Source organism: Notolabrus celidotus, chromosome 17, assembly GCF_009762535.1.
Source record: "Notolabrus celidotus isolate fNotCel1 chromosome 17, fNotCel1.pri, whole genome shotgun sequence".
Classification (NCBI taxonomy): Eukaryota; Metazoa; Chordata; class Actinopteri; order Labriformes; family Labridae; genus Notolabrus; species Notolabrus celidotus.
Genome location: NC_048288.1, coordinates 4,095,988 through 4,122,837, shown reverse-complemented (window position 1 = coordinate 4,122,837; position 26,850 = coordinate 4,095,988). Strand labels below are relative to the sequence as shown.

Sequence of the window (26,850 nt, the reverse complement as noted above, 5' to 3'; positions counted from 1 at the left end):
TTCGAAGCTGTGTACCAAGACACACGTCTACATACTGATAAATAAAACAACAAGAAACACTAAATCTATGACCAATCCTTCAGAAAGGTCCTGCTACAGGCGCCTCTCCGTCAGGATCAGATTCAGAGGGTTGAAGTAACGTGATCTCTGAGCAGCCGTGTATATTCAGCCAACATGTAAACATTAGATCAACGTGCTGGAGAGCCGAGGCACATCCACTTCCGGAGGGGGCGTGGTCAGAGGGAAAACAGAGTGTTCTGAGGAGGACTGAAGAAAAGGACTTTTCAGGCAGACCAAAATCTGATTTATAAGTGTTTTTTTGAGCATAAACTTTAAAGACATGTTTTGGAGACCTCTTAGACCAATATATATTGATGAAAAGAGCGTGATATGTCACCTTTAATATATGGGACACTTTGATTCTATCTCTGAGCAGCTTCTCCAAACTCTGTGACTCTACCTGTTTTTAAGGGATCAGGAATAAACAGGAGCTCACTGTGAGGACAGAGAGGGAGGAGGATTATCTGCTGAGTTGTGAAAAACCTTGTCTGTCACTTGAATCCAGCTATGGGTTGTACTCATAGACTGCAAATAAAAGGTTGTACAAGGAAGTTAGCTCTGCCCCCTTTAGCATAACCGGCTTCCCAATTCAATGTCCGCGAGCTCAACCTTGTTTGATAACAACAGACCAGTGTCGTGTGGGAACCCCCCATCCATCTAGCGAAAATGTGCATATTGGGCACTCGTGTAAACGCAATTTTGACGCGTGAATTGAGCGACAAAACATTCATGTGTATGTATTTGCGCGAACAGAGCGATTGTTCACTTCTGGTGTGAACGCGACATTACTTGTGTTCACCATGTTTTCTTTTGAATTAAGTTTCTTGGACATTTCATGAAGTTTCGTTTCTACCTTTTGTTCTTTGGTTATGAAATCTTTATTTTTCTGCACATGGGTCCTGCTACTATTCCCCTCAGTGTGACACTTTATCGAGGAGCCTGTAGATCATATGTGTCAAACTCAAGGTGGCATTATCTTTGGCCCGCGAGATAATATCAAATTATTTATAGAGCTGGCCCGACGGTATTTTGCACGCACCACTAAAACTACAAGTCCCACAATGCACTGCATGTCAATCGAGGGCCCGCACGCAAGAGCCGTTACCCGACTCCGCTCATCATCAGCCTTATGAAGCTAGTCACCTGCAGTCAACTTTCAGCGATCCCTCTCCCCCAAAAACGGCTAAACGAAAGGTGGACTTTGAAAACAGGGGGGGTTCAAGATAGGTGGGAGGCAGAGTATATGCATGTGCGTAACAGAGGAACTTTTAGGATTAAGATCAATGCATGGCACAACTACGGGGAAAGATCTCTTTGAAGAGGTATCCAGATGTGTAAATGAAATGAGGCTTTCCTCAAAAAGGTGGTTAAGGGACGGACTGCCTGATTGTCATGTACAGACTGCTTAACCACAACACTTAAAATATATAAATACAGAAATAGGCTATATAACTGTTTTATACCAATTATACTGTATACACATCTGTGTGAAGATAAATAGATTATGGCTGTTTACTATATTTACACTTTTTACCTGTATATTTCATTGCAACTTCCATGCTTCTTTTTTACTGTCGCACATTTTAAAATTTCATGTTATGTTGTTCTTTTACCCTTCCATGCTCGCAGGCTTCCCCTGGGAATCCTTGTGTTTCACATCACTATGCTATGAACTCTGGGTAATTCCCTTACGCCAACTCTGCAAAAATGGCCACTTACAGAAAGGGGACATAAAGGGCTCAAAAAGTCTGAGAGAGATCCCTTACACACTTGATGATTTGACAGTGGGACAGCCCTAAACCGTCATGGACTTAGCAGGAATGCGCCTCAAAGTCTGTGAGTGCTTGAGGGTGGTCATTGAGATTGGGCCTATGTCTCCGTTTTACTCTGAGTGAACCTACTCAGAGTTGGCTGAACTAACTCAAATCAGCTGTGAATTAACTCAGAGTTTAATGAACCCTTGGTAAATCTGTTCTGTGGTTACAAATAAACATGACATACTGTCCATAAATAACTACAATAGTATGAATACCATCCTGTGAGGACTCCTGCAAACTCATTTAAAGTAAAGTCTGGGGATGAAATCTGTTGTGCTAACTGAAGAGCATTCATGAACACTGCAGCTGTTGCATTGTTTCTATTGTAAACCCATGTTAATAATACAACCACCAAAAAAACTGGAGCCAATAAATGATACAGAAGCTGTCCGAGGCGTTTCTGTGGTGTCAAATGTAACTTGACAAACTCAGATGCAGGGTGTGAACACTGTTTTTATGTTCTCTGTCATGAGCTGAAGGGTGTAAAGATGGTTTTGTCTGTGTGAGGAACTGAAGCTGGAATAATATCCACAAAAACAAACAATGTGCAAACATCAGTGGCTTTCACAGTCAAGCTTGAGCAAGGTATGAAGAGTAATTTACAGATAGACACAGCCGTTCTATTGAGCAGTGTTAGCAATATGAATTTATATGATCCACTTATGCTAAAAGTCAAATTACACGTCAGCACTGCAAATATCATACTATAAAAAGAGACATTCATACAGAGACAGGTTAAATACTCTTAAGACCAGATTTAATATTGACATTTTTTTGCACTTTCTTTTCTGCATCAACACCTTCATGATGTTTGACCTTCTTTAAGACCCAGGAGGTCTGCAGGTGGGTCTGAAATGTCTCTTAATCCAAGATAAATACAACTTCTCCAATTGATGCAAACTTACAAACCATGGTATCTAAAGTCTTGACTAAGGGTTCCTCTACCTTTAAATCTGCATAGTTTAATGAGTATTCATAAAACAATCCAGTTTCATGTTCAATGCTTTACTCACTTGTCTCCTTTGCTGCGGGCGATGCCGATGAGTTTTTCTATCCCACCAGCATCACGCAGGGCTTTGGCGTTCTCCATGTTCTTGGTGATGACTTCGTGTAGCGCGCAGCAGATGGCAGTAACAGTGTCGTCGGACATGGCCTTGCTAGGAGGGCCTGTGGTCCCGGAGGTCCCACTGCTGGTGGCGTTGTTGTTGCTGCTGCTGCTGCTGCCTGGTAACCGATGGATCAGGTCTCTCATGGCGTATTTACCTGGTGAGGAAATAAAGAAAGGAACAAAGATGTTGGTCGGCTTTTATTCTCTGCACATTCTTGGGCAGAGAGACGATTCTCTTGCAAACACCTTGAGAGGTTGTTCTTAAAATTGGTTTTGGATGGATTTTTGAGAACAATGGAGCGGACAGATAAGGAGGTTATTGGTGAAGCCTTGGCAACATGACCATATAATTTCAGATTTAAAGTCTGAAGAGATTCAATGGGGGTGTAGGCTATATTTGCTATGGTAGTTTCAAAGCTGGTGCAAAAGGATGAATCCAAGCGTTTAAGTTCAGCGTTGTAATGCATGACTGGGACAGTATCAAAATCTACATAACTACTGCAGAAATAAACCAGACACTTCAAAAGCTCTGTGGTTCTAAACTAACATTGCCCTTTTGCTGTCTTTTAAAGCAAACAACTTGTACAGCAAGCGAGTGGTTTGGATAACGCTTTAGTTTGAGGACACACTAAAAATCCTCTAACACACACACACACACACACACGCACTAATGCAGACATGCTGAGAGTCCAATAAAGGAGGACTCATGGTATTTCCGTAAAAAGGCCGGCATATGAAGAAAATGGAAAAAAAATAACATTCAAAGAACGGAGGGATCGAAGCAGCAGAGAGAGAGAGGGAGTAATTAAGAGGAGAAGGAGATGCTCTGGGACAGGAAAGCCATAAAGTCAGCTGGTGAGAGGGTGGAGGAGATGGAGGCAATAATAGAGCTAAAGGTAGTTTAAGGTGACATGTGTGAGTACGATCCACAGACTGTGTAAAAAGATGGACGACATGACATCTCTTTAAAAGTAATGACAAGTTATTTGGAGCTCCTCCTTCTAAATGGTTGCAGCTTAGCTAAAATGGTAAAATCTTGATACCTTGGGTATCATACTTAACATGCATCATAGGAGCTTACTGTCCTTGAAGGTCAGGATGGCTTCACTGCAAGGGATGAGCAAGGGAGCTACCAATCAAGAAACAGACCGCTAGATATCACGTAATATCCTTGTTTCTACACGCTGTACATTTAAATGTGTCTTACAGCTCGCAGGAGGCGCAATATCGCAGCTCCACCAGCCAATCACAGCCAATCACAGCCGTGCAGACTGTGAGTACATCAGCTCCTATCATGGGGGTGATTTGGCATTGACTTTATATGCAGTCAATGGTAAGAACAATTGGCAGTAAGTAACATGGTCATAGTCTTTGGGACTTCTCACAAGGAGTTTTGAAGCTGCACGATAGCGGCCACCATATTGGAAAAGCTAACTCAGACACACTTTCTGTCAACACAGCAAGAGGCAAAGAGGCAGAGTTGAGGCAGGTCTTTAAGCCTGGTTTATACCCCTGCATTGAATCATACTAATGAGTAGCCTACGCCGTAGGTCTGTGAGCTCCCATACCTATGCAGAGGCCTACGCACATAGCCAATGCACACTTCCTCCAAAATGTAACTACGTGTCAAATCAACATGGATTGCAACCCCTGTGACTGATCTCTTCGCTGGCATTGTGTTTCCTGCATTTCCATCCCCTCTAGAATCATTGTGCATTCCATCTCCTCTGACATCTCCTCTCTGTTCTTCCCTGTAATCCTTGCTGTATGATAAACAGCAACATGTATCAGCTATAGATTAACATAACACGTTCAGAATCACTCTGAAAAAGCAGAAAACGTAGCAGGGCCGGAAACAGGCGACCCGACTATTGGAGAGACCGCACTGCCCCCAAGAGTATTGCTGAGCAAATGGACACATTGACGCATAAGTATGTAGAGCCCATGTCTGTGTCAGCCACAGAAGTATAAACCATGTTTTAGCCTCCCGGTTAGCAACTACAGTGCCCACCTGTCAGTCAAGTCACTTAACATCATCAAATTGAACGAGTTATAGACAAGTTCACCGCTTGTTCACTGTGTACGAATAGAGAAACAAGCTACTCAGACCAATACTGTTTTTCACACATGGCTGTAAACATGTTTATTCTGCTATCCTCAAGTCAAGTCAGCCAGCCTCAAGTGCACACTAAAGGAACTGCAGCTTTCAGCACTTCTGCATTGCTTTATTCATTTTATCATTGGATGTTGCTCCTCTGTAAGAATAGTCATCTTGGCTTTCCTACACAGGAAGGTGTTATTTGTTTCAGTAATTTCAAATAAGGTTAAAACAAAATATGAAACAACACCGCACCCAACACACAGCTTCTGTTGGTAGAGATGAGAGTAGCTTTCACCACGTTATATTTAGACGCCAACAGATATGCAGGAACACATAGCTCTTACGGATCAATTGTCTGTTATTCCCTTCATTGTTTCTGGGTCAACCACTCACAGAGGAGTTCCCCTGTGAGAGTGAGATCACCGGATATGAGGATGAGGACGGAGAGGGGACAGGATCATCGCAAACAGCCGATGAGTGGAAGGATAGAAGAGGAACTGAAGAGATGGGAGGAGAGATGGGACGGTGCTGATCCATCAAACATGAGCGGCAGTCCAGGGGTGAGAAATACCCTGACCATCATCAAACCTGTCAATTACACCTGAATTATCTTGCGCTCTTGGGATGACACCCACAGGTCAAGATCCTGACAAGAACTAGGAAAAGAACACACATCTCTCCTGTGTTAGCTTCTCTACACCGACTCCCCATAAAATCTAGACTAGAATTTAAAATCCTTCTTCTGACCTACAAAGCTCTTAATGATCAGACACCTTCATATCTTAAAGAGCTCATAGTGCCCTCTTACCCCTCTAGGACACTACACTCCCAACATGCAGGCCTGTTCATTGTACCTAAAGTCTCTAAAAGTAGTATGGGAGGTAGAGCCTTCAGTTATCAGGGCCCTCTCCTTTGGAATCATCTACCAGTCAGGGTCCGGGAGGCAGACACCCTCTCTACTTTTAAGAGTAGGCTTCAAACTTTCCTTTTTGATAAAGCTTATAGTTAGAGCTGGATCAGGCTTGGACCAGCTCTTAGTTATGCTGCTATAGGCTGAGACTGCCTGGGGAACTGACACACTGACACACTGGGATCCTATCTCACCCCCTTTCCCTCATCACTTACTTTAACTCTTCCTGTCCCATTAAAGTTACTAACCATAGACCTTTCTGGAGTCCCTGAGCTCCCTTGTCTCGTAGGTTCCTCTGAGCTGCCGTAGACGTCCCCCTGCTGTGGACGTTCCAGACTCCAGCTTATACGGATGTGCTGGACTCCAGCTGCAACAGCAACTACTACCCAACTTGGCCAAGGCAGATGTATGTCTAACATGAGTCTGGTTCTGCTCGAGGTTTCTGCCTGTTAAAGGAAGTTTGTCCTTGCAGCTGTAACTAGCTAAATACAATACAAGGTGCAATGCTCATGGTGGATTAAGGTGGGGTAAGACTGAGTCTTATCCTGTCTTGGTGTTGTGTCTCTGTTCATAATTTGATGGTCTAGACCTCTTATGTTTGTAAAAGGGTCTTGAGATAACTTTTGAAGAGTTTATTTGCAAAAACACTGAACTAACTTTTAAAAAACTCAAAAAATGTTTAAAAAAATCTTTTTTTTTTCTATTACTAGCTTTTGGTATTATCAATCAACTGAGGTATGGTGGCTTCGACTAAGTCAAAATTACTTTACTTATCAGAGGTATCTTGAAAATGTAACTTTATTAGGAGTCCATATCAAAAAGAAATGTGGTTTTGAAAATTTATAAAAACGGATTTAACTGTTTTTGCAAATGAACTCTTCATTTGTTGTGATTTGGCGCTATACAAATAAAGATTGATTGAAACATGAATCACAGCTGAAATGTTTATAATTTTAATAAAATACAGGACAGCTTGAAAGAGCCTTTTCACCCTGATTCACTTGAATCGGTCTACCCTTCCTAAAAGCTGCAGGATGTGACAAAGCGTGCCATTTAAAACAATGCATTTGTGCATTTGAATGTGTGTTTATGTGTAAACAACCCTTGAGAGCGGTTGATAATGAGTCACTTTCTCTCTCTGGGTTTTTCAAACTTATGTCCTCCACAGAAGAGCTGGATAAGACAAAGTAGACACAAACAGGAATTGCTGCAGTAAGTGTTAAATTTGCTGCTGTATTAACCTCAAGTGGAGCATAACATCCTCTCCAGCAGGGAGGGAAACTGAGGCCAGAATATTCTGTTTGTAATAAATGTGAGATACTTGTGGAATTCAAAGGGAGTGTTTCCCACAGGACAAAACCACAGATTACACGTCCAGCTGTCGCGCTGATTTCATTTGTCCCTTAAATCTCATCTTCCTGTCTTTTCTGTAAAAACATCCCCACAACTTCACAATGCCGATCCATCTCAGTGATACCCTCAGAGCACTCTCTGGCTGGTGGTAAATCCCTCGCTCATATTACCTCTAATAAGTCTAAGTGATCTGGGAGGGGCCGAGTAATACACAGAGCGGGAAAATCAGACGTAAAGGAACACACACACACACACACACACACACTGAGGAATAATACCCCAAACACTGCACTTATAAAGACACAAGGAAGCAACACATCGCACACACACACACACACACACACACACTGACGGTGTGACTCTATAAGGATGGAGTTGTGAGTTAATTGGCCAAGTGTTATCTCAGGCTGCCAGGCTGAACAGAGGTTAAGCGGTCGTTGTCTTTTAGCTGTGAGGACAAAGTTAAGCTGCATCCTGGGAGGAGGAGGACTCATTATTTGACCGACTTCAATCAGACCGACTCATTTGTGGACTGTTTTACGACTTGATGACAGACTGATTGATGTCCTTTTCTCCTGATTTAATGAACTTACTAATTTCTAAGTGAGTGAGTGAATTATTTACAGGCTAATTTAAAGACTGATTGCTCGATTATTTACTGAGTCAATGACTGACACTTTATAGACTGACTAATGGAGGCGCTGATGCATCAGCTGTGAGGACAAAGTAAAGATGGCGTAGGAGTTTGACAAAGATGTTAAAACTATCTCTGTGTTCGTGTTTGTGTCTGTGTTTTCTGCTTACAGAGAGATGCTCTGATAAACTGCTGTCAGCACTTCTCAGAAATGTGCTTGCATGTGTGAGTGTGTGTGTGTGTGTGAGTGTGTGTGTGTGTTTTGTACAGGTGTGTGCATGCACATCCCTATCAGTCTCTGCAACGTCATCACTTTAATGCCACAGGGGGGAGGGCACGGATACAGAGAAGGTGATATTGAAGAAGAGAGGGGAAGAGAGGTTGAAAGAGGAAAGGGAAATGGTAATGTAGTCGGCCGTGTTTGAGAGGAGGAAGAGGATGAACAGAAGGACAGACAAATGCAGCGAAAGACAGAAAGATACATACAGAAAACGCAGAGAGGAACGCAATGTGAAACAACTTTCTAGCTGAGGAATCAAACGGAGGAGCCCTCGTTATTTCCAACCCTTTTAATAACACAGCTTGTTAGAGGAAAACGCTGCTCTGCAAAACATGACGGAGAGCCTCACAAACACAGCACCTTAGAAATACACACACACACACACACACACACACACACAACAACACACACACGTCAATTCTCATCTCACCTTAACATACACATTGCTCATTATCTGGATTTCTGCTTGTTTGAGTTTGTTTGTTTTGTTTGGGGATATTTGGTGTTAGTTGTTTTTATGAGACACTGTAGATTGTCTTTAATCTCAACTTCACAAGGTCATTTCTGCCACTTGGGGGATGTTTGTTTTTATAAAAGTTTGACTAATATGAATAGTATATACAGATATAAATAGCCAAGACTACACTGAACCAAAGCAAAGCTGTGCTCAGACTTCAGTCAAATAAAATTTGGCCTCTTTCCTACATCCAGAAAATCTGATACCCAGAGCCTGTGAGGAGCTTATTGATGAATTATAGATTAACATAAATGAGAGGGTGTTGCTGCACTTTCCTAACGCCAATGCAAAATTCAACACATTTTAAAAGCTAAATCTTTTGATGTGCTCATTACCCCAATGAAGACTTTTTTTTTTTTGTTGGGATGCTCAGTTTAATAACTTCTAAATATGCAATTTATCTTGAAAGGCCTCGAAGTTCTGCTACGTAATTAAAAAGTGACTACCCTGAATGTAGAGCGAGTACAGCTGCATGAATAATAGAAACCACCAGCACATACAGCAGAAGCAGAGTGGGGTGATGAAGTCAGGACCTTCATGTAACAATGATTCCTTTAGTCTGTGAGGAGCAAATTAAGATGGTTTTTTTGGTGAGTGGGTGGGGACTCTTTCTACTTAGACAAAACCAGCGCTGCGACATGCCAGAGAGCAATCTCCTCTTTGTTCTGTAGCTGAAATGTGAGCTGCACCTGGAACATGTCCTCTAGGAGAGAAACAAGCCCTGCGCTGATCACTGCACAGCCTAATAAACCTGTATTACACGACTCCTCCAATATAGCCATCTTCACCTGGGAGGCACGGCTGGTAATGTATTCCTGCACTGCATTCCCTTATGTGTTGCTAAATCCCGCTGAGCAGGGCGTGCTTCATCAGGGCCATAATGGCTGATTTGATTTAAAGAGATCCAATTACCCTCAACAATGGAGTGATTTGATTGTTTACTGACGGAGAAGGGAGAGTGTTATTGAAGCAAAATTGGAGGTAATTGTCTCAGGGAGATGTGGGGAAGATGAAGCGGCTTGATTGGTTGTGGCGTCCGATTGTCTGAGAATAAGGAATGGTTAATACACACTTATCTGTGGCTGGGGTCCCTGAGGTGGGCTGCTCAACGTTTACCGGTATCAAAATCCTCTGGCTCTGATATGTGTGTGGCTTCTGTGTGCTATGAATCCATCCTCCTGGAGGCGACTGTGATAATGCACAAACATTATGTAGTTTAGCCTACAGCTGTGTCAGCTATTTAAGGCTGTAGCTGCAGACTAATTAGAATCATCTGAAGGAAGAGAGAAAGTCTAGGTGCTGAAATTGTAAAATTAAAGGGCACTATGAATTAGCAGAGTAACCTTTTTGTTTCAGATGTTATGTAAAGACACACTGTCGCATGCTTTGTTTCTCAAAAAAGGAATAATACAAATTTAAAAACACTCATTTATTTTTGTGAACAAGCTAAAATAGAGTATTACTATGGAAGGCGTTTATTGATATGAAAGTATTCAGTGTCAAAACAAGAGTTTTTGCCTTTGTGTGATCCCAGCTGTGCATAACATCCCCAACAGGGGGCGCCAGATTCCAAAGCAACCAGGAGTTGTGCTCTCCTCAGTGGGAATACTCCTTTATTGAAAACATAACCGTGATGTGGTTATGGTCTTTGGATGGCCGCCTCTGAGACTCTAAACGGAGAATGAGATCAACACACACACACCCTGGTAATGCTCTCAGATATCAGCGTTGTCACCCAGGGGGAGCAGAGGTATTCTGTTGAAAGCAGTATTACTCATTTCCACTCACCAATTCAAGACATAAAAATTACAGTTTTCAAATGAGTTTGGGATTATCAGTGCATTTGGAATGAAGCCACAAAGATGTGAAGTATCACCCTCTGCACAAACACACACACACACAAACACACCCCACAGTCACCAATTATCAACATCCTCACATCCTCGTGGAGCCAAAATAGATATGAATGACCTCAAGGGAAAGTCTGCCTGAAATATGAGGTGGATTTATTTTAACTTTGGGAGAAATAAATATAAAAATGAATAAATAAAGTAAAAGTAGAATAGAGAGCGGACAGATTTTAAAAGGTCAGAAACAGAGGTAAATTGGAAAGCGGCACGCCATCGCTCTGCCATTGTAAAATATTCTTCCTCCCTGTCTTTGGGGCTCTTCACACCGGTTATATCTCACCCTGTGTTTGTGTCTTTGATGTCTGAGGGTGACAGGTTTACAGAGTAAACTGCAGAGGAGGTACAGACAGAGAGAGAGAGAGAGAGAGAGAGAGAGAGAGAGAGAGAGAGAGAGAGAGAGAAGGCGGGGGAGGAACCTGTGGCTTCATTAAAGAAATTCTACTGACATGAAGAGGCGTATAGATACAAACACACACACACACACACACACACACACACACACACACACACACACACACACACACACTACTTCATGAGCTCAAAGTGACAAGGAGTAGAGAGTCTCTCAATGATAATCATAAAGCTTCTTACAAGTAGACATTTCATTAAATAAATTAGACTTATAGGAGTGAAACTTTAAATCATCATCAACATATTTAAAGCTCCTTTAAAATGTTTCCAGGTCATTATGAAGCAGACTGTAAGTAACACCTGTGCCTCGATGCAACCTATAAGCAAACAGGATCATTAATGATGGCTGATCATTTTTATAGGAATTTGAGATGCTTGTAATCATTGCTGATGAGGTGAGTTACAGCACTCTTCAGGAACAGTCTGTTTTTACAAGTTACTCAGTAAAGAGATTCAAAGTGAAACAACATTGAATCGGTTCAGTTCTTAGTTGTTTCTTGATTTGGTACATATTTGGTTCAGACATGGAAACAAATGCAACACGTAGAATTTGTGCAGCATCAACAGTTCAGGCCAGCTTATAATTTAAAAAAAAGTTAAATAAAATACAATTTAAAGAAATAATGCAGAGTGATTAATCCCTATCAAACGTAAAATGCAGGCAGATTTTAATTTTGCAGGAACATATTAGAGAGCTATTCATCACATATCAGGTAATAAGTTGTACCTACACAGTCACTTTAATAACAATAATAATAATAATAATAATAATAATAATAATAATAATAATAATAATAGTAATAATAATAATAATAATAATAATAATAATAATAATGATAATAATAATAATAATAATAATAGTAATAATAATAATAATAATAATAATAATAATAATAATAATAATAATAATAATAATAATAATAGTAATAATAATAATAACAAAAATCATAATAACAATAATAATAATAATAATAATAATAATGATAATAATAATAATAATAATAATAATAATAATAATAGTAATAATAATAATAACAAAAATCATAATAATAATAATAATAATAGTAATAATAATAATAATAATAATAATGATAATAATAATAATAATAATAATGATAATAATAATAATAATAATAGTAATAATAATAATAACAATAATAATAATAATAATAATAATAATATATTTATAAAACAATTAATAATAATCATGATAGTATAACAATAATAACAATAACATTATCATTGATAATAATACTAATAACAATAATAATGATGATAATAATAATAATAATAATAATAGTAATAATAATAATAATAATAATAATGATTAAAAATACTTATTAAAATATTAAAATAATTCTAATCACGTTAATAGTTATAATAATAATAATAATAACAATAATAATAGTAATAATAATAATAATAACAATAATAATACTAATAATAATAATAATAATAATAATAATAATAATAATAATAACAATAATAATAATAATAATAATAATAATAATAATAATAATAATAATAATAATGAGGTTTTACAGCATTTAATATACTTGCAGCTTTTCTCTCTCCTCTGCTGTCTGCATGTGAGAGCCTCACAGGATCACACTGACACACACACCCCAATAATGCACACAAATGCACACACAAGAACACCTGACACAACGTACCACTGCTCACTACACTGGACATCAACTGGGTTAATAAACTGTGTTTGAGTAGCTCTTTCTCTCGTCTTCTGACAACTCAAAGCTCTTCTACATATCATGTCACATTCAGCCATTCACACACCGATGGCACAGCTATCCCCCTGAAACTGTGTTATCAGGGTTCAAGGCGTCATGACTGGGCTATTGACTAAAGGAGAAATAACTGTGTCTTTGCAACAAGCAGGATGAGATTTTTCACCAGGAAATGATCTACAAACATACAGGACACTATCAGCAAAGAGAATATAGCTTTGTCCACAGGGGGAGCCAAAATCAACACAAACCTTGTGTTCAATTTTTTGCTCCTTTAAAAGTCCAGACTGTCTCTGTGTCCCTCCCAAGTTCATCTTGAAGTGTTCTCAGACCCTTATTTCTCTTGTTCTCAACTTCCACTTCTCCGTCTCTGGCACAGTGGGGAGGGGGACAGAGAATGCCAAAGAGAACAAAATGTGCTGATGAGAGACATGCCAGTCCCCTCACACACTAGAGACTCATCCTGAGAGGAGACATAGAAATGTCATCAAGTACCGCCGCAAAGGGAAAGAGAAGTGTTTGTCAACTTAGTGTGAGTCTGTAGACATGGCCACTCTGTCTCTCAGGCCGCTGGCCATCCGCAGTTGTTTGTGTTAACCACAGTGCAGTGTGCAGATTGCAAGGACGGCGGCAAAACACTGAAGAGTTAGAAAGAGACGAAAACATGGAGGTTTTAAAATATTCATTTGAGCTACAATCTACAAAGTTGGATGAGGTTTTAATATAGTTTTTGCCCCCTGCTTAGAGCAATCTTTGAGTGTTTGGAAGTGTGTGTAGGTGTGGGTGTGAGTGTGTGTGAATGTAGGTGTGTGTTTGTGTGAGAATAAAATGTTTTGATCAAAGGCATATAATCAGGAGTTCTCTGCACCTTATTTGCATCTCTGCCTGACCTCCAACGGACACACACTCTGGCAAGTACACACTCTCTCTCTCTCTCTCTCTCTCACTCACACACACACACACACACACACTTGCAATCATGCAATTAGTGACATCCCTGCGGCGCACTACTTCAGTTTCCAGGGTAACAATCCCCAGCACTGATGTCATCAACGCGAGACACAAAGAGTGAGAGACAGCGAGAGAGGGAAGGTGAGGCGTTATGAGCTCATGTCTGAAACAACATGGAGAGGAGACGGAGAGAGAGAGACAGGAGAGAGAGAGACAGGAGAGAGAGACAGAGACACAGAGAGGAGGGTTTGAAATGAATAAAAGGGAGGAAGAAGCAGAACAGGATGGAGGAGAAAGGTAATATGTTGTGGATAAAAAGCAGGCTCAACATTGTAGACAAAAAAAAGGAGGGGGAATAAACGATTGAGAGGTGTGGTTTGACAGGAGACAAAGAAAAATGAGGAGAGATGGAGAGGGGAAAAAGAAGAGAATAAATGATGAAGATAGAAAATACAACACTGGACAGCCTTTGTTTGTTTGAGGTTTTGAATTTGCTTCAAGTTTTCACATGAGGTCACACTGATTTTTAGACGCACATTATCGATTTTCTGAGCCCAAACTGATAACTGATAATTACCTGCTGCTGATGGCTCATACTGAGGAGGGTATCAAGATTTTTTGGGACATATTTTCATGTAAAACAGAAGTTAGTAATTTGTAATTTATGCTAACCTGATGTAAGAAAGGCTAAGATGTAATGAGTGATATTCTATACTTCCCAGATCCCTATCACAACCATTGGATCAGAAACCTTGCAGAACGCACATGCACGAGTACAGTGTAACCAAGCGTTTTGGGTTAGCCAAACTGGATAAACTTAATAATGAAATAATAAACGTGACATCAACTTGGAGCTTCAGCCACGGCTCCAACTTTATTGCATGAACACACATGTGCACAATCAGCCAGATTACCACAGCAACCACTTCACGGCGGCCTTCAGAGACACACGGTTCAAAAGGTGAAAACACACAGGAACACTGACGCTAAGATGCAGGCAGTGTGGAAATGTTCTAAATTATGAAGTAAAAAAAAAGTCTGCAGCCACCAATACAAGCAATACAATCGCTTTGCAGGCAGTAGCAGTAGAGCTGCGTTCAATATTACCAATCTGATAAGACATCTAAAAAAATGGAGTGGAATTCTTCCATCTTCACTGACCACAAACCAGTTGGCACTGCTGGAAACAGCAGTTGAGGCTTTTGTCTGTCTTTAAAGTGCAGACGCTGCAGCTCCAGCTGATGTGATCCTCATCCTAATGACCCTGAAACCCGTTCTTTCCTGGAAGCGGACCGCTGACCGCTGAATCAAGATGATGGAAAGCTCTCTACCAGAGTCCATGGGACGATGCTTCAGCCATGTTGAGACTGATCCACTGTACTCAACTGTGACATCGCTGGACCCCAGATACAAAGACAGGCAAGTCCAGTGACTGTTGAATGCTTTTGAATGCTATGATAAGTTTTGCTTCATTATTAATCAAATATATTCATTTATAATAATTATATAAAATAAACAAACAAACAAAATAAGGCGTGCAACTCTGTTATCTCAGCAAAAACAAGTATCGGATCCGGACTCGGCAGACACTCAAAATTAAAATATGGGATGGGGCTGAAAAAGCTAAATGGGAAATCTTTGGACATCCCTTGTGTTAACATAACAAATCAACAAAGAGCAGTTCTGACTCTCACTGAACATTTAAAAAAGAAAAATCAGAGGTTCAACAGGTGGACGTCAGGCTCAGATTGACTTCAGTTTTTGTTTGAGGTTGATGAGTGCATGCGCTGGTGTTTTTGTCTGCCGGTCTACAGCTCTGGCAAAAATCTAACAATTGTATCCATTTGAAATTCTACTTTTAGTTTGGTCCTGTGGTTTTATTGATCTGTTTTATCATAACAAAGATTCTTCAGCTGCTGGACGCTCTGATCAGCCTGCCCTGAAGGACTGCCGTTGTTTTTAGCATCTAAAGCTCACCACGTCTGTGTGCGCAGACTGCAAAGTGCAATACTCACGACTACGTGAGGACTTGCGAAGTCTGAAGTCGGAACTTTGGAGCAAAGAAAGGTTCATCTCTGTAGCATCTGAACAAGCAAGGTATATGTTTCATATGCAGTCCTAATTTTCGACACGTAAAGTGAATCCCTCAAAACAATGTGAAGCTGTGTTTAAGTCTTCATCCAGCGACTGGACGGATGTCAGAGGTCCTTATGTCCAGACCCAACTTGGTCGAGGCAGATGTGTGTCTAACATGAGTCTGGTTCTGCTGGCGGTTTCTGCCTGTTAAAGGATGTTTGTCCTCGCCGCTGTAACTAGCTAAATACTGTGAGGTGCAATGCTCTTGGTGGATTAAAGTGGGGTAAGACTGAGTGTGTTGTGATTTGGCGCTATACAAATGAAGATTGATTGATTGATTTCCTCAGTTAAACTTCTGTCCCTGATGTCGATCAGAGTGTACATGTGTGAGGAGATCACATCACACAGGACAGGTAGAGATACGTCTGCAGAGTATCAGTGGATCTGGAACTATACCTTAGTTTCTAATGCACCATTAGCAGGTGATCTCCTGTGCCGGTATGCACGTCAAGCAATTACACAAACAGGACTATTAGTCTTAACCTCCTGTTATGCAACGGCCCTTTTGGCCATAGCATTAGCCGCATGCATGACTGCAAATAATTGGCCAATAAACTAATTGCGCCATGAAAGAAAGGCTGGTGCAAAACGTCATGTCCAGGGAACCTCCTGGAAAACCCCAATCCAACAAATTCATACTGCGCATGCTTACTACGTATAAACAACAATAAACATGGCGAGCGGTACCGCTGTGACTGAGAGAAGATCAAGAAAAAAAAAAATTCAGCAGAAGAAGAAATGGACATTTGATTAGAAGAATATAGAATGAACAAACAGCTGTTATCAGCAAGTCAATCCTCAAAGATAACAAACAAGGAGAAAGGGAAAGTTTGGCTTCAGATCTTGAACCGGGTAAATGTGTGTGGTGTTTCTGAGCGCGCTCAGTAGAAGACCTACAAAATAAAATAAGCAACATGAAAGAGGCTTTGAGCAATGAGCACCGCCACCAACGTGGTCCAGGTGGAGGACCACTGTCCCCCCATTGAAGGATGAGGACTTGTTAACAGAGTTGTTTGGGGAAGGATTCACTTCACGGTATTGCTGGTAGGTATAAGAATGATGTTGTGTCTCCTAAATCTAAATTTGCTGTATATTTGGACATCGTCATACTTTTTCAAAGGATTCGTTTGATCCCTAAATATCTGTTGTCTTAACATACTTCATCTTAATTGGTAACGCATAAGGACGATGTCCTCCATCCTTTAATCAGACTAACAGGTGTGGTAATCCTGCTGTTAGCACCTGTAATGGTGGGGTCTACCACCATTAAAGCTGGGGTTGGCAGTCTCGGAAAACTAGCATGAATTTGAATGTAGCATTTCCTCAGGACTCCGTCTAATCCCTCCCCTCCTCCTTCAGAGCTCCTCCAAAACGACGCCCCCCCGCTCACATGCACGAGAGCCGCTGACATGCGACCATATGATGGTGACTGATTCAAAACCGGTCCTCACCAAAACATTATCATAGTGAAAGTTAAAAACACAAACAAACATGGCTGCTGTTAGTACTTACAACTGTCATTCTAGCATTATCCAGTTGTACTGGTGACACGATATCAGGAGAAAAGTTCTAACACATATATAAAACTGTAACAGCTCTACTGTTTGTTAAACGTGTTCAGTGTAGATCCTCTTAATTCCTACAGTGTTGACAGTCAGTGAAGGCATCAGGAGAGGTGTAGAGTGTGTGAACGGGAGAGAGGAGAGACAAGAGAAGTTCTTCATTCATTCAAACATTGATTGTTGCTTTGTTGGTTGTCGTGATCACGGTCGACAGTGACCGGTTATTAAAGATCAACGTGTTCACGAATCGGCTCGTCATCCCTACAGCGTCCGGACAGACGCTACGATACATCTACATTTTCTGTAGGACTTACTAAATGTCATTCATTCTTCTGCTTGTCAGAGCCCCCGTGGTGAGAATTTTTTAGACTCTGATCCGGACTACAGTCCTGAGCAAAGCACCTCATCGGGTCAGAGGGGACAGGCCCGAGGTCGAGCGAGAGGGGCAGTCAGTAGAGTCAGGGGAAGCAGCGGCAGGAGACGGGGAAATGTACGCACAGGAGGCGGGCAGAACGGCAGGACGGGATTTGAATGGTTTAAAATTTTGGGACCCAAAAAAGGCTGATTGGTTGGTGTTTTCCCAGGTTTACTCCGGCTGTAGATAGTGTCTTTTTTCACTCTTTTTTAAGAACACATTATGTATTGATTACCATTAGGACATAAAGATCATTTTAACCAGTATAACAAAAAGTGTATCTAAATCTGATTACCAACCCCAGCTTTAAATGTAATACTTTGTTGGGGTGTTAATCTGGCTCATGCATACCGCTAATCCATTTTTCTTCACCATCAGTACGTTTTCATCGCTAATGTCTGGACGTGCATACGGGCCCTGCTCTCTCTCACAAAACGATGGGTCATCGGGTGACATAACTTTTATCATTAATTGCTCCAGCTTCAACTCTTTCAAACATGCTGCAGTTCTGAAATAATAATAGAATGTTCCCATAGTTAGCTGAAAATGTATCGGACAGGTCAAAAGAGCTTTAAATAAAAGGAACATTAAAGAAAGAGGTGAGTCAGTTCTACCTTGTGTTTTATTTAGAGTGATTTAAACAGCACTGAGGATCCTCTTCTTTACTTCTACTTTTCACACAGAGTACGTCTTGATCAGACTTGGGCATCCACCAAAACAAGCGCCCTCTGATTCGGATGAAAGAGGTGTTTTTGAGCCACCATCAAGGAAACTGTGGACCGCTCTGATGTCTGGAGCTGAGGTTATTTCTGTGGAGTCCAAACGCAGGAGCACAGCCAGCCGACTTCATATTTACAAGCCGATCGGTTTAGATGTGATGTCTGCTAAACCTGAAAGCTTTAATGTTTTCTGTGATTCTTTCTTAACTTAATAAAACTCAGTTCTTTGATTCAACGATCATTGATTTGAGGATTATACCCTCACATGCAACATGCAACAGAATGCTTTAAAAGCAGTGAGCCACTCCACTAACTTTAACTGACTTGCTTTTCAAAATGTCAGGCATGTTTGTTTGAAAAGTGTCAAAAAGTTCAAACATCAAATATGTAATGCAATCCTCAGTTGAAGACCTCACGTCAGGAGTCCATGTTTGGAATCTAAATGATATCCTCGCTGCAGAATCCAGAGACTCAATTAGACGAAGCAGTCCAAAGCCGTCACTCCATACAAAAATCATTAATTGAATTCATTAAATCTCTTAAATTAATACAGATTTCTGCATTAATCTCTCTTTCATTAAACACTAACTTTGCTTTGGATTTGGTTGCGAGCACAGCATGTGTTTATGGGAATCTTCAGCGAATGGCTGCTGTATTTGAATAAATATGATATCCATTTGGCATTCAAGTGCTCTGCCCAATTCATGTGTGTCAAATTACCATCTGTAAGTAAATGGGGAAGAATTGCACTGACAGACGCTGTGGCTGTAAATGGGACTCATTCATTGCTACACAGGCGTACAGTGTATTATGCAAATCCCAAACTACGAAGGAGGTTAAATCAAAAGAGACAAAAAATGACAGATGAGAAGAATGATTCTCAGCAGCATCAGGATGGCACTAAATCACATTACAGAGGGATTGGAATATAAGCCTACATATAAGGTTAGGTCTTTGGTTGTCACTGCTCTGACGTGTCCTCTCTCTGCTCTTTCCCTCCATCCTTCCTTAGCCTTGCGCCTCTCTTGCTCGTCTCCCTGCCATCGAATCACACAGTGCTTTCCAGAGGATTTGACACTCGGAGGTTATTGTGTGAGAAAACGATTCTCATCTCTGCTCACTCTGCTGAGCTCTCATGCAAACTACCATCCTCCCCACGGTGATGCTGCCAAACTCACCGGCACTAACAGCTTATGACACACCATCGCATGAGACTCAGATTAGATTTTTTGCTTTTGAGAAAGAGGTGATTTACTCCACATTTGCCACACAGGATGATCATATAATTAGTCAGAACTTTGATCCGACAGAGACATCAGAAGTGCTTTGTGGAGCGGCGTTGCTGCTGCGGGTTAAAGCGCTGTTTAGCAGGAGAGCATGGTGTAAAGATGAAGGTGTTTGACTCAGAGGTTGGAGTCACTGTGATGAATAAAGCTGGAGAGTTCGGGCCAAATGAAGCCTGTCTCTTAGGGGTGCCTGGACTCCACTTCTTTTCTGTCGGCACGCATCAACTCACATCTCGCCGAGAGCAAAGACTCAACCCTGAGTGATCCCTCTCACTTTTCTTCTTCTCTCTCCATTTCTCCCCGTATCACCCCGTAGACTTTCTGTCCTACTGTGTCACTGCGTGCCATTAACTCCGACTGTCTCTTTTGACAACGTTTGCCATTTGGCAGTCTCTACATTTTGAAGCAGAAGTTGATTTGGAACTGAGAGTTTATTCACTGATGCCTCTGAATTTTAGGCTGCAACATAGTATGTTGTCTGTTTGCTGGTTACATAATGCAATAAATGATCCCTTAATGTGAAAAAGAGTGATATCAAGAGTGAGTTTTATAAACTCTCAGAGCCCATAATCATTGCTAAAGATGCCCTTGAACATGTCTCTCATTTTAAGTTTTTAGGTTTAACTATTGATGACAAGCTCAGTTGGAAAAAGCACATGATATGTATCCAATGAAGTAGTGAAAATATTGTGGTTAGACATATCTTGTCAAGTTGAAAACCTAATGGATCTACACTTAAAGGTGACATATCATGCTTTTCTCATCAATATATATTGGTCTTAGAGGTCCCCAAAACATGTCTTTAAAGTTTATGCTCAAAAAAACACTTTGAAATCAGATTTTGGCATGCCTGAAAAGCCCTCTTCTTCAGTCCTCCTCAGAACACTCTGTTTTCTCTCTGACCACGCCCCCTCAGGAAGTGGATGTGCCCTCGGCTCTCCAGCACGTTGATCTAATGTTTACATGTTGGCTGAATATACACGGCTGCTCAGAGATCACGTTACTTCAACCCTCTGAATCTGATCCAGAATCTGATCCTGACGGAGAGGCGCCTGTAGCAGGACCTTTCTGAAGGATTGGTCACAGATTTAGTGTTTCTTGTTGTTTTATTTGTCAGCATGTCGACGTGTGTCTTGGTACACAGCTACGAACATGTAGCTATGTGGCTATGCTAACTAGCGCTAGCACTTATCCATGATAAGTAAAAATCATCCACTAGATCTTCAAATCTGCAGACATGGGGAGTAAAACCGACCTTTGTGTTTATTAAGACAGCCTACAACTAGCATGCCTCCCTCCTAAGCTCCTTGTTAGCACACATGTGTGCAGGGAATGAAAAACAGAGGAGGGGTTGAGTTGTATTTTATACAGTCTATGAGGTGAACAAGCTCCGAGCTCTGACTCCGTTACAGACCGGATATTGTTGTGACGTAACAAAAACACTGAAGTCTGAAACGGCTCGTTTCACACACATTTACAGAAAGGTGGAGAAATCAGAACAGGGCAGAATGGATTTTTTTCATTCTCGGGGGTTTGTAGACATGCCAGGGACACATATTTCAGGTAGAGAACCATTAAAAAGTCGATTTTGCATATGTCACCTTAAAGGCTGATTTATACTTCTGCATCGTCCCTACACAGCAGGGGCTGACGCAGACATGAGCCCCACATACTTGTGCGTTGATGTGTTTGTGACACGCAGCGATCTAGCTGTGGCTCAGTGGGTAGAGTCGGTCGTCTATCCATCGGAAGGTTAGCGGTTCGATCCCAGGTCCGTCAGTCACATGCCGAAGTGTCCTTGAGCAAGACACTGAACCCCGAATTGCTCCTTCTGTTGTTCAGAGGTGTGTGAATGTGTATGAATGAAATTAGCTAACACTGATGCACTGTAAGTAAGTAAGTAAGTAAGTAAATCTTATTTCGTATAGCACCTTTCACAGAATAAAATCACAAAGTGCTTCACAGGAAAATATCCAACACATTAAAAGAAACAGACCATAGCATAATTAAAACATTAGTCTGGACACGGTGAGTCGAAGGCCTGTTTAAATAAATGTGTCTTCACAAGTTTTTTAAAGGCGACAACAGAGACAGCTGAACGAACATTTACAGGAAGAGCGTTCCACAATGTTGATGCCACCACTTCAAAAGCACGGTCACCTTTTGTTCTTAGCCGAGCTTGAGGGACAACCAGCAAGCCCTGGTCAGAAGACCTGAGTGACCTACTGGTGAGGTAGGGGTGGAGCAGGTCGGCGATGTATTCAGGAGCCTGACCATGCAGAGCTCTGTACACAAAAACAAGAACTTTAAAATGAATCCTAAATTTAACTGGAAGCCAATGTAGGGAAGATAGAATCGGAGTGATGTGGGGTTGTTTGGCTGGACTTTGTCAACAGCCTTGCAGCGTTCTGGACTAGTTGAAGACGATGGAGGGACGACTTACTGAGGCAGGTGAAAAGTGAATTACAATAGTCCAGTCAGGATGAAACAAAAGCATGAATGATCATTTCCAGTTCAGGATGTGACACAACAGACCTAAGTTTGGCAATGTTTCGTAAATGGAAGAAGCATGACCGGGACAACTGTTCTATGTGGTGATCAAAATACATAAACTGATCGAATATAACTCCAAGATTTCTGAGTTTAGACTGGACAGCAGAAGAGAGGGAACCAATACACTGAGCAACCTTGGAAGCTATAGTATCAGAACCAACAATAAGGACCTCCGTCTTGTCAGCGTTTAGCTGCAGGAAGTTGTCAGCCATCCAGTCCTTAATGGCAGTCAGACAATCAAGCAACACTATCAGCTTGTCTGTGTAGCAGCCTCTACCATCAGTGAGTGAATGAGTATGAATGGGTGAATGTGACGAGTAGTGTGGTGTGGTCAGAAAGACTAGAAAAGCGCTATGTAAGTATAAGTAAGTCCATCCATTTACCATTTACCATTCTCTGCCGAAACACTTGAGGGCAGTGTGGTCTCTCTGATAGCCGGTCGCCTGCTAGGAAATACACGGCCGATGAGCAGGGATCCCAGAAGTGCTGTATATGCGGGAAATACAATGCCGCAGAGTGGACCAATCACAGGGCTTTCGGTCTGCGTCGATTCTAGACGTAGTTACATTTTGGAGGAGGTGCACGTCAGCTACGTGAGTAGGCCTCTGTGTAGGTACAGGAGCTACGCAGACCTCCGGTGTAGGCTATGCCATCGATTCGACGCAGAAGTATAAATCAGTCTTAATGTGTAGTTCAAACGTTTTTTTTTTTTTTAGATTTTTTTATTCGATTTATTTGTAAAGGGACCATGTACAATATTTAACATAAATGTCCCCATCTGATGCATTGTACCAGTTAGCTTAAAGCTAATTTACATCTGCAGTCCCTTGGCAGGTCACAATTAAAACATCACATTGTAAAAACACTTGCTTGCACACACACACACACGCACACACACACACACACACACGCACACACGCACACACACACACACACACACACACACACACACACACACACACACACACACACACTCAAACAAACAAACAAACAAACAAACAAACAAACAGTATGTATATCAAGTTATAAGTATCAAATCAGTGGTTGCAGTGTTGAGTGTCCTTTAGCAGACTTTTCAGTTTGGTTTTGAAGCTGCTGAGAGATTCACTGTTCTTCATGTCCTCCGGTAAGGTGTTCCACTGAGTTGTGGCTTTCACAGAAAAAGCTGACTGTGACAGTGCGGCGAAAGGGCACATTGCAATTTCTGAACGAAGAGATTCATGTTGATTTAACGGAGTCCACTGACCGAAAGTTGATAAATTGACGCAGCGGAGGCGGGGCCAAGCCATTTAAAATCTTATACACAAGACACACATTTGAATACAATTTAAAATTCTCAAAGCTCAAAAGATGACGCTGTGTAAAATGTTAATGCAAACTTTATTTGATGATTTGCAAACCCTGTATTTAACTGAAAATAGTGCAAAGACAACATATCAAATGTTGAAACTGAAAAATGGTTTTGTTTCATGAAAAAATTACCTAAAAGTTTCTGGATTTCCAAATATGAAATGTTGTCCCATTCTTGCCTGATAGAGGACTTCAGCTGCTCAACAGTTTGGAGTCTCCTTTGTCATATCTTTCGTTTCATGATCTTCCAAATTTTTCCAGTGGGTGACAAGTTGAGACAGCAGACATGGACTCTTCTACAACAGAGCCATGCTGTTGTAATATGCAGAAGATGGTTCAGCATCTTGTGATGTATAATGCATTGTCTTCCCTGAGAAAGTAATTGTCTGGATGGCAGCATGTGTTGCTCCTAAACCTGCATATATAGTTCAGCATTAATGGAGCCTTCACAGATGTGTTCTTCACAAATGACAAGGGCTCTATACATCCCCGTACCATCAGTGATGCATACAACACGGACAGTGGTTTGGCATTGTTTTGCTGATATGCAGGTCATCCCTTGTGATGCCTCTGAAGGGTCATATCTACTGATGTCATTCTGCTGGTGTCTACTGAGTGTTTGCAGCACACTAATCAACGTAACGCAGCACACCTGGGCTCAGTGTGCTGAGGTTACTAAAAGTCCTGCACATTGATTAACACTCTCTGCTTCCCTCCTCACAGCTACACTTCATTTTGGTTGTTCTGTTTGGTCATCTGATAACACCTACACACACACCCTCATGCACATCACACACCACTGATTTCCACATCTCAATCTGTTAATATTTAATTTGGCATTCTAATTTGATCCAATTTGGTTTCATCTGCTCAGTCTCTCACAGAGTGGTGAACCTCCTCCCATCGTTTCTTCAGTGACACTCTGCCTTGGAATACTCTCCTGTATTTATATCCAGTCATATTACCATCGTGTTGCAAGTTAACCTCATTATATGGAAGATATTCCTCTCAGTGTCGGTGTTAGCATTCAACTATTTTTTGGCGCTGTCACATCTTTTTTGAATGTGTTGAAACATCAAATTAAAATATTATAATTTGCACAAAACAATGAAATGTTTCAGTGCCCATGTTTGAAATGTTTTCTTTAAACTATTCTAAATTATATATATTGTTTCAATGATTTTCAAACCATAACAATCTGTTCTGATTAACATTTTAACGTCTAAACTCTTTATACATTTATTTTTTAAAACAAAATAAATATGTCAGAATAGAATAGTCACTGACTCTAGCTGAAATGCTCATACCTCCATATTATTTCAAAGCCTGCAGTTTGTCCACATATTTGATATCAACACACTTCAACACTTTTTTGTATTTCAGTTTCTCAATAATTCACTTCATATCCCTTTTTAGTTTTGTTTTCTTTGTAACTAGGTCTGGCAGGCCTCCCTGCATTCACAGTTAAACCTCTGCAAATGATCCAGAACGCAGCAGCACGTCTGGTCTTCAACCAGCCTAAGACAGCTCATGTCACTCCCCTGCTCATCTCACTACACTGGCTTCCAGTTGCAGCTCGCATCAGATACAAAACTCTAATCATGACTTACAAAGCAGTAACCAAAACCGCTCCAGTTTACCTGGAACCCCTCATCCAGGTCTACTGCCCTTCTCGCCCGCTACGCTCAGCCTCTGAAAAGCGCCTAGTGCTTCCAGCACACAAAGCCTCAAAATCACTAGCTCGACTCTTCTCTTCTGTTGCCCCTAAATGGTGGAATGAATTGGCCAACTCCATTCGATCTGCAGAGTCCCTCTATACTTTCAAAAGACAGCTAAAGACCCAGCTCTTTAGGAAGCACTATGCACTTAGCTAGACTGTTCTCCACTGTTGTCCCCAGTGGCAGATCATGTCTTCCAGCTACAGTTGACTCACACTGTCCTGCTCTACTCTGGGAATCTGTGTTCAGCTCTTGAGGGACCCAGCACTTTGTACTTTGGTCATTATTGTGGTGATGTTAATTGTTGATGATGATAATGGAAGGTCTTAAATTGGTTGGTTGCTTCATTGTAGATGTTCCTTATTTCAGGAAAAAAAAAAAAAAGAAATTCCTTACTTATTTTTGTGCATTGCCTTTACACTGCTTGGCAGTACCTGCACCCAAATTGACTTGAAGCACTTTGTTTCTCTTACTGATCTTGTTTCCTCTTGTCTAGATCTTTGCTTGTGTTGTTCTTGTTCTCGTATGTACGTCGCTTTGGATAAAAGCGTCTGCTAAATGACATTGTAACATTGTAACATTGTCTCAGCTTCACTGTTCTCCCTTCAGATCTGTTAATATTCTACAAGTCAATTCAACAGAGTCAGCTGTGGTCAGTTTTCAATTATGTAATTTCAATTTACTTTAATTTTCTGCCACACTTTGCAGTCAGTCTCCTTTTGAGGTTTTTAGAAAACATCTCAGTAGACCTCTCTGAAATTCCCTCCCTCGTGTTTAGTGGTAGCAGCAGTAGAATGAAGGTTTTTAGTGCATACAACTATTGGTTGTTTATAAATTGTCCTCTCTTCCTGCTTTTGGACTTTAATGAACACCTTGATCTGCTTTTATATAGACAGGACCATGCGGATACTTTGATTTCAATGTTAAGTGCGTTCCTTTTAGTAGGCCTTCAGGTTTCTTTCATTCCACCTCTGCAGTTTGGTTCGAGATGGCTTCCTGTCTTGTTGTAATCCTCTTTTCCTTGCACAGAAAAAGAGAAAACATTGAATGGAAGCGACCTCGTCAAGCATCATTGCCTTATAAGTTGTCATTATGCAATTTGAAAGTTTCTTAGGGCCAGTCCCAGGGGCATCAACATCGAAAGGTAAGGGGGTTTGTGAAAACTTGTTGCTTAACACTGGACTATACTTAAATATATTCATATTTTATTTGTCATAATGTATTGAATGAGAAAGTAATTCTCCAACTTATCCGCATAACATGTTATATTTCACAACTACAGTTTTTTTTAGTTTGTCTACTTTTCCAATTCTA

The 26,850-nt window shown here is 40.9% G+C and overlaps 1 protein-coding gene across 2 annotated transcripts in view; it reads right to left on the bottom strand.

The window, feature by feature from the left end:
* The window catches only part of ctnnd2a (catenin (cadherin-associated protein), delta 2a), a 518,337-nt gene that overhangs the window by 38,990 nt on the left and 452,497 nt on the right, over positions 1-26,850 (bottom strand). For both annotated transcript variants that reach the window (XM_034706751.1, XM_034706750.1), the window contains exon 20: positions 2,891-3,140. In XM_034706751.1, coding sequence (XP_034562642.1) covers positions 2,891-3,140 — 250 coding nt within the window. The remainder of the gene's footprint in view (positions 1-2,890; positions 3,141-26,850) is intronic.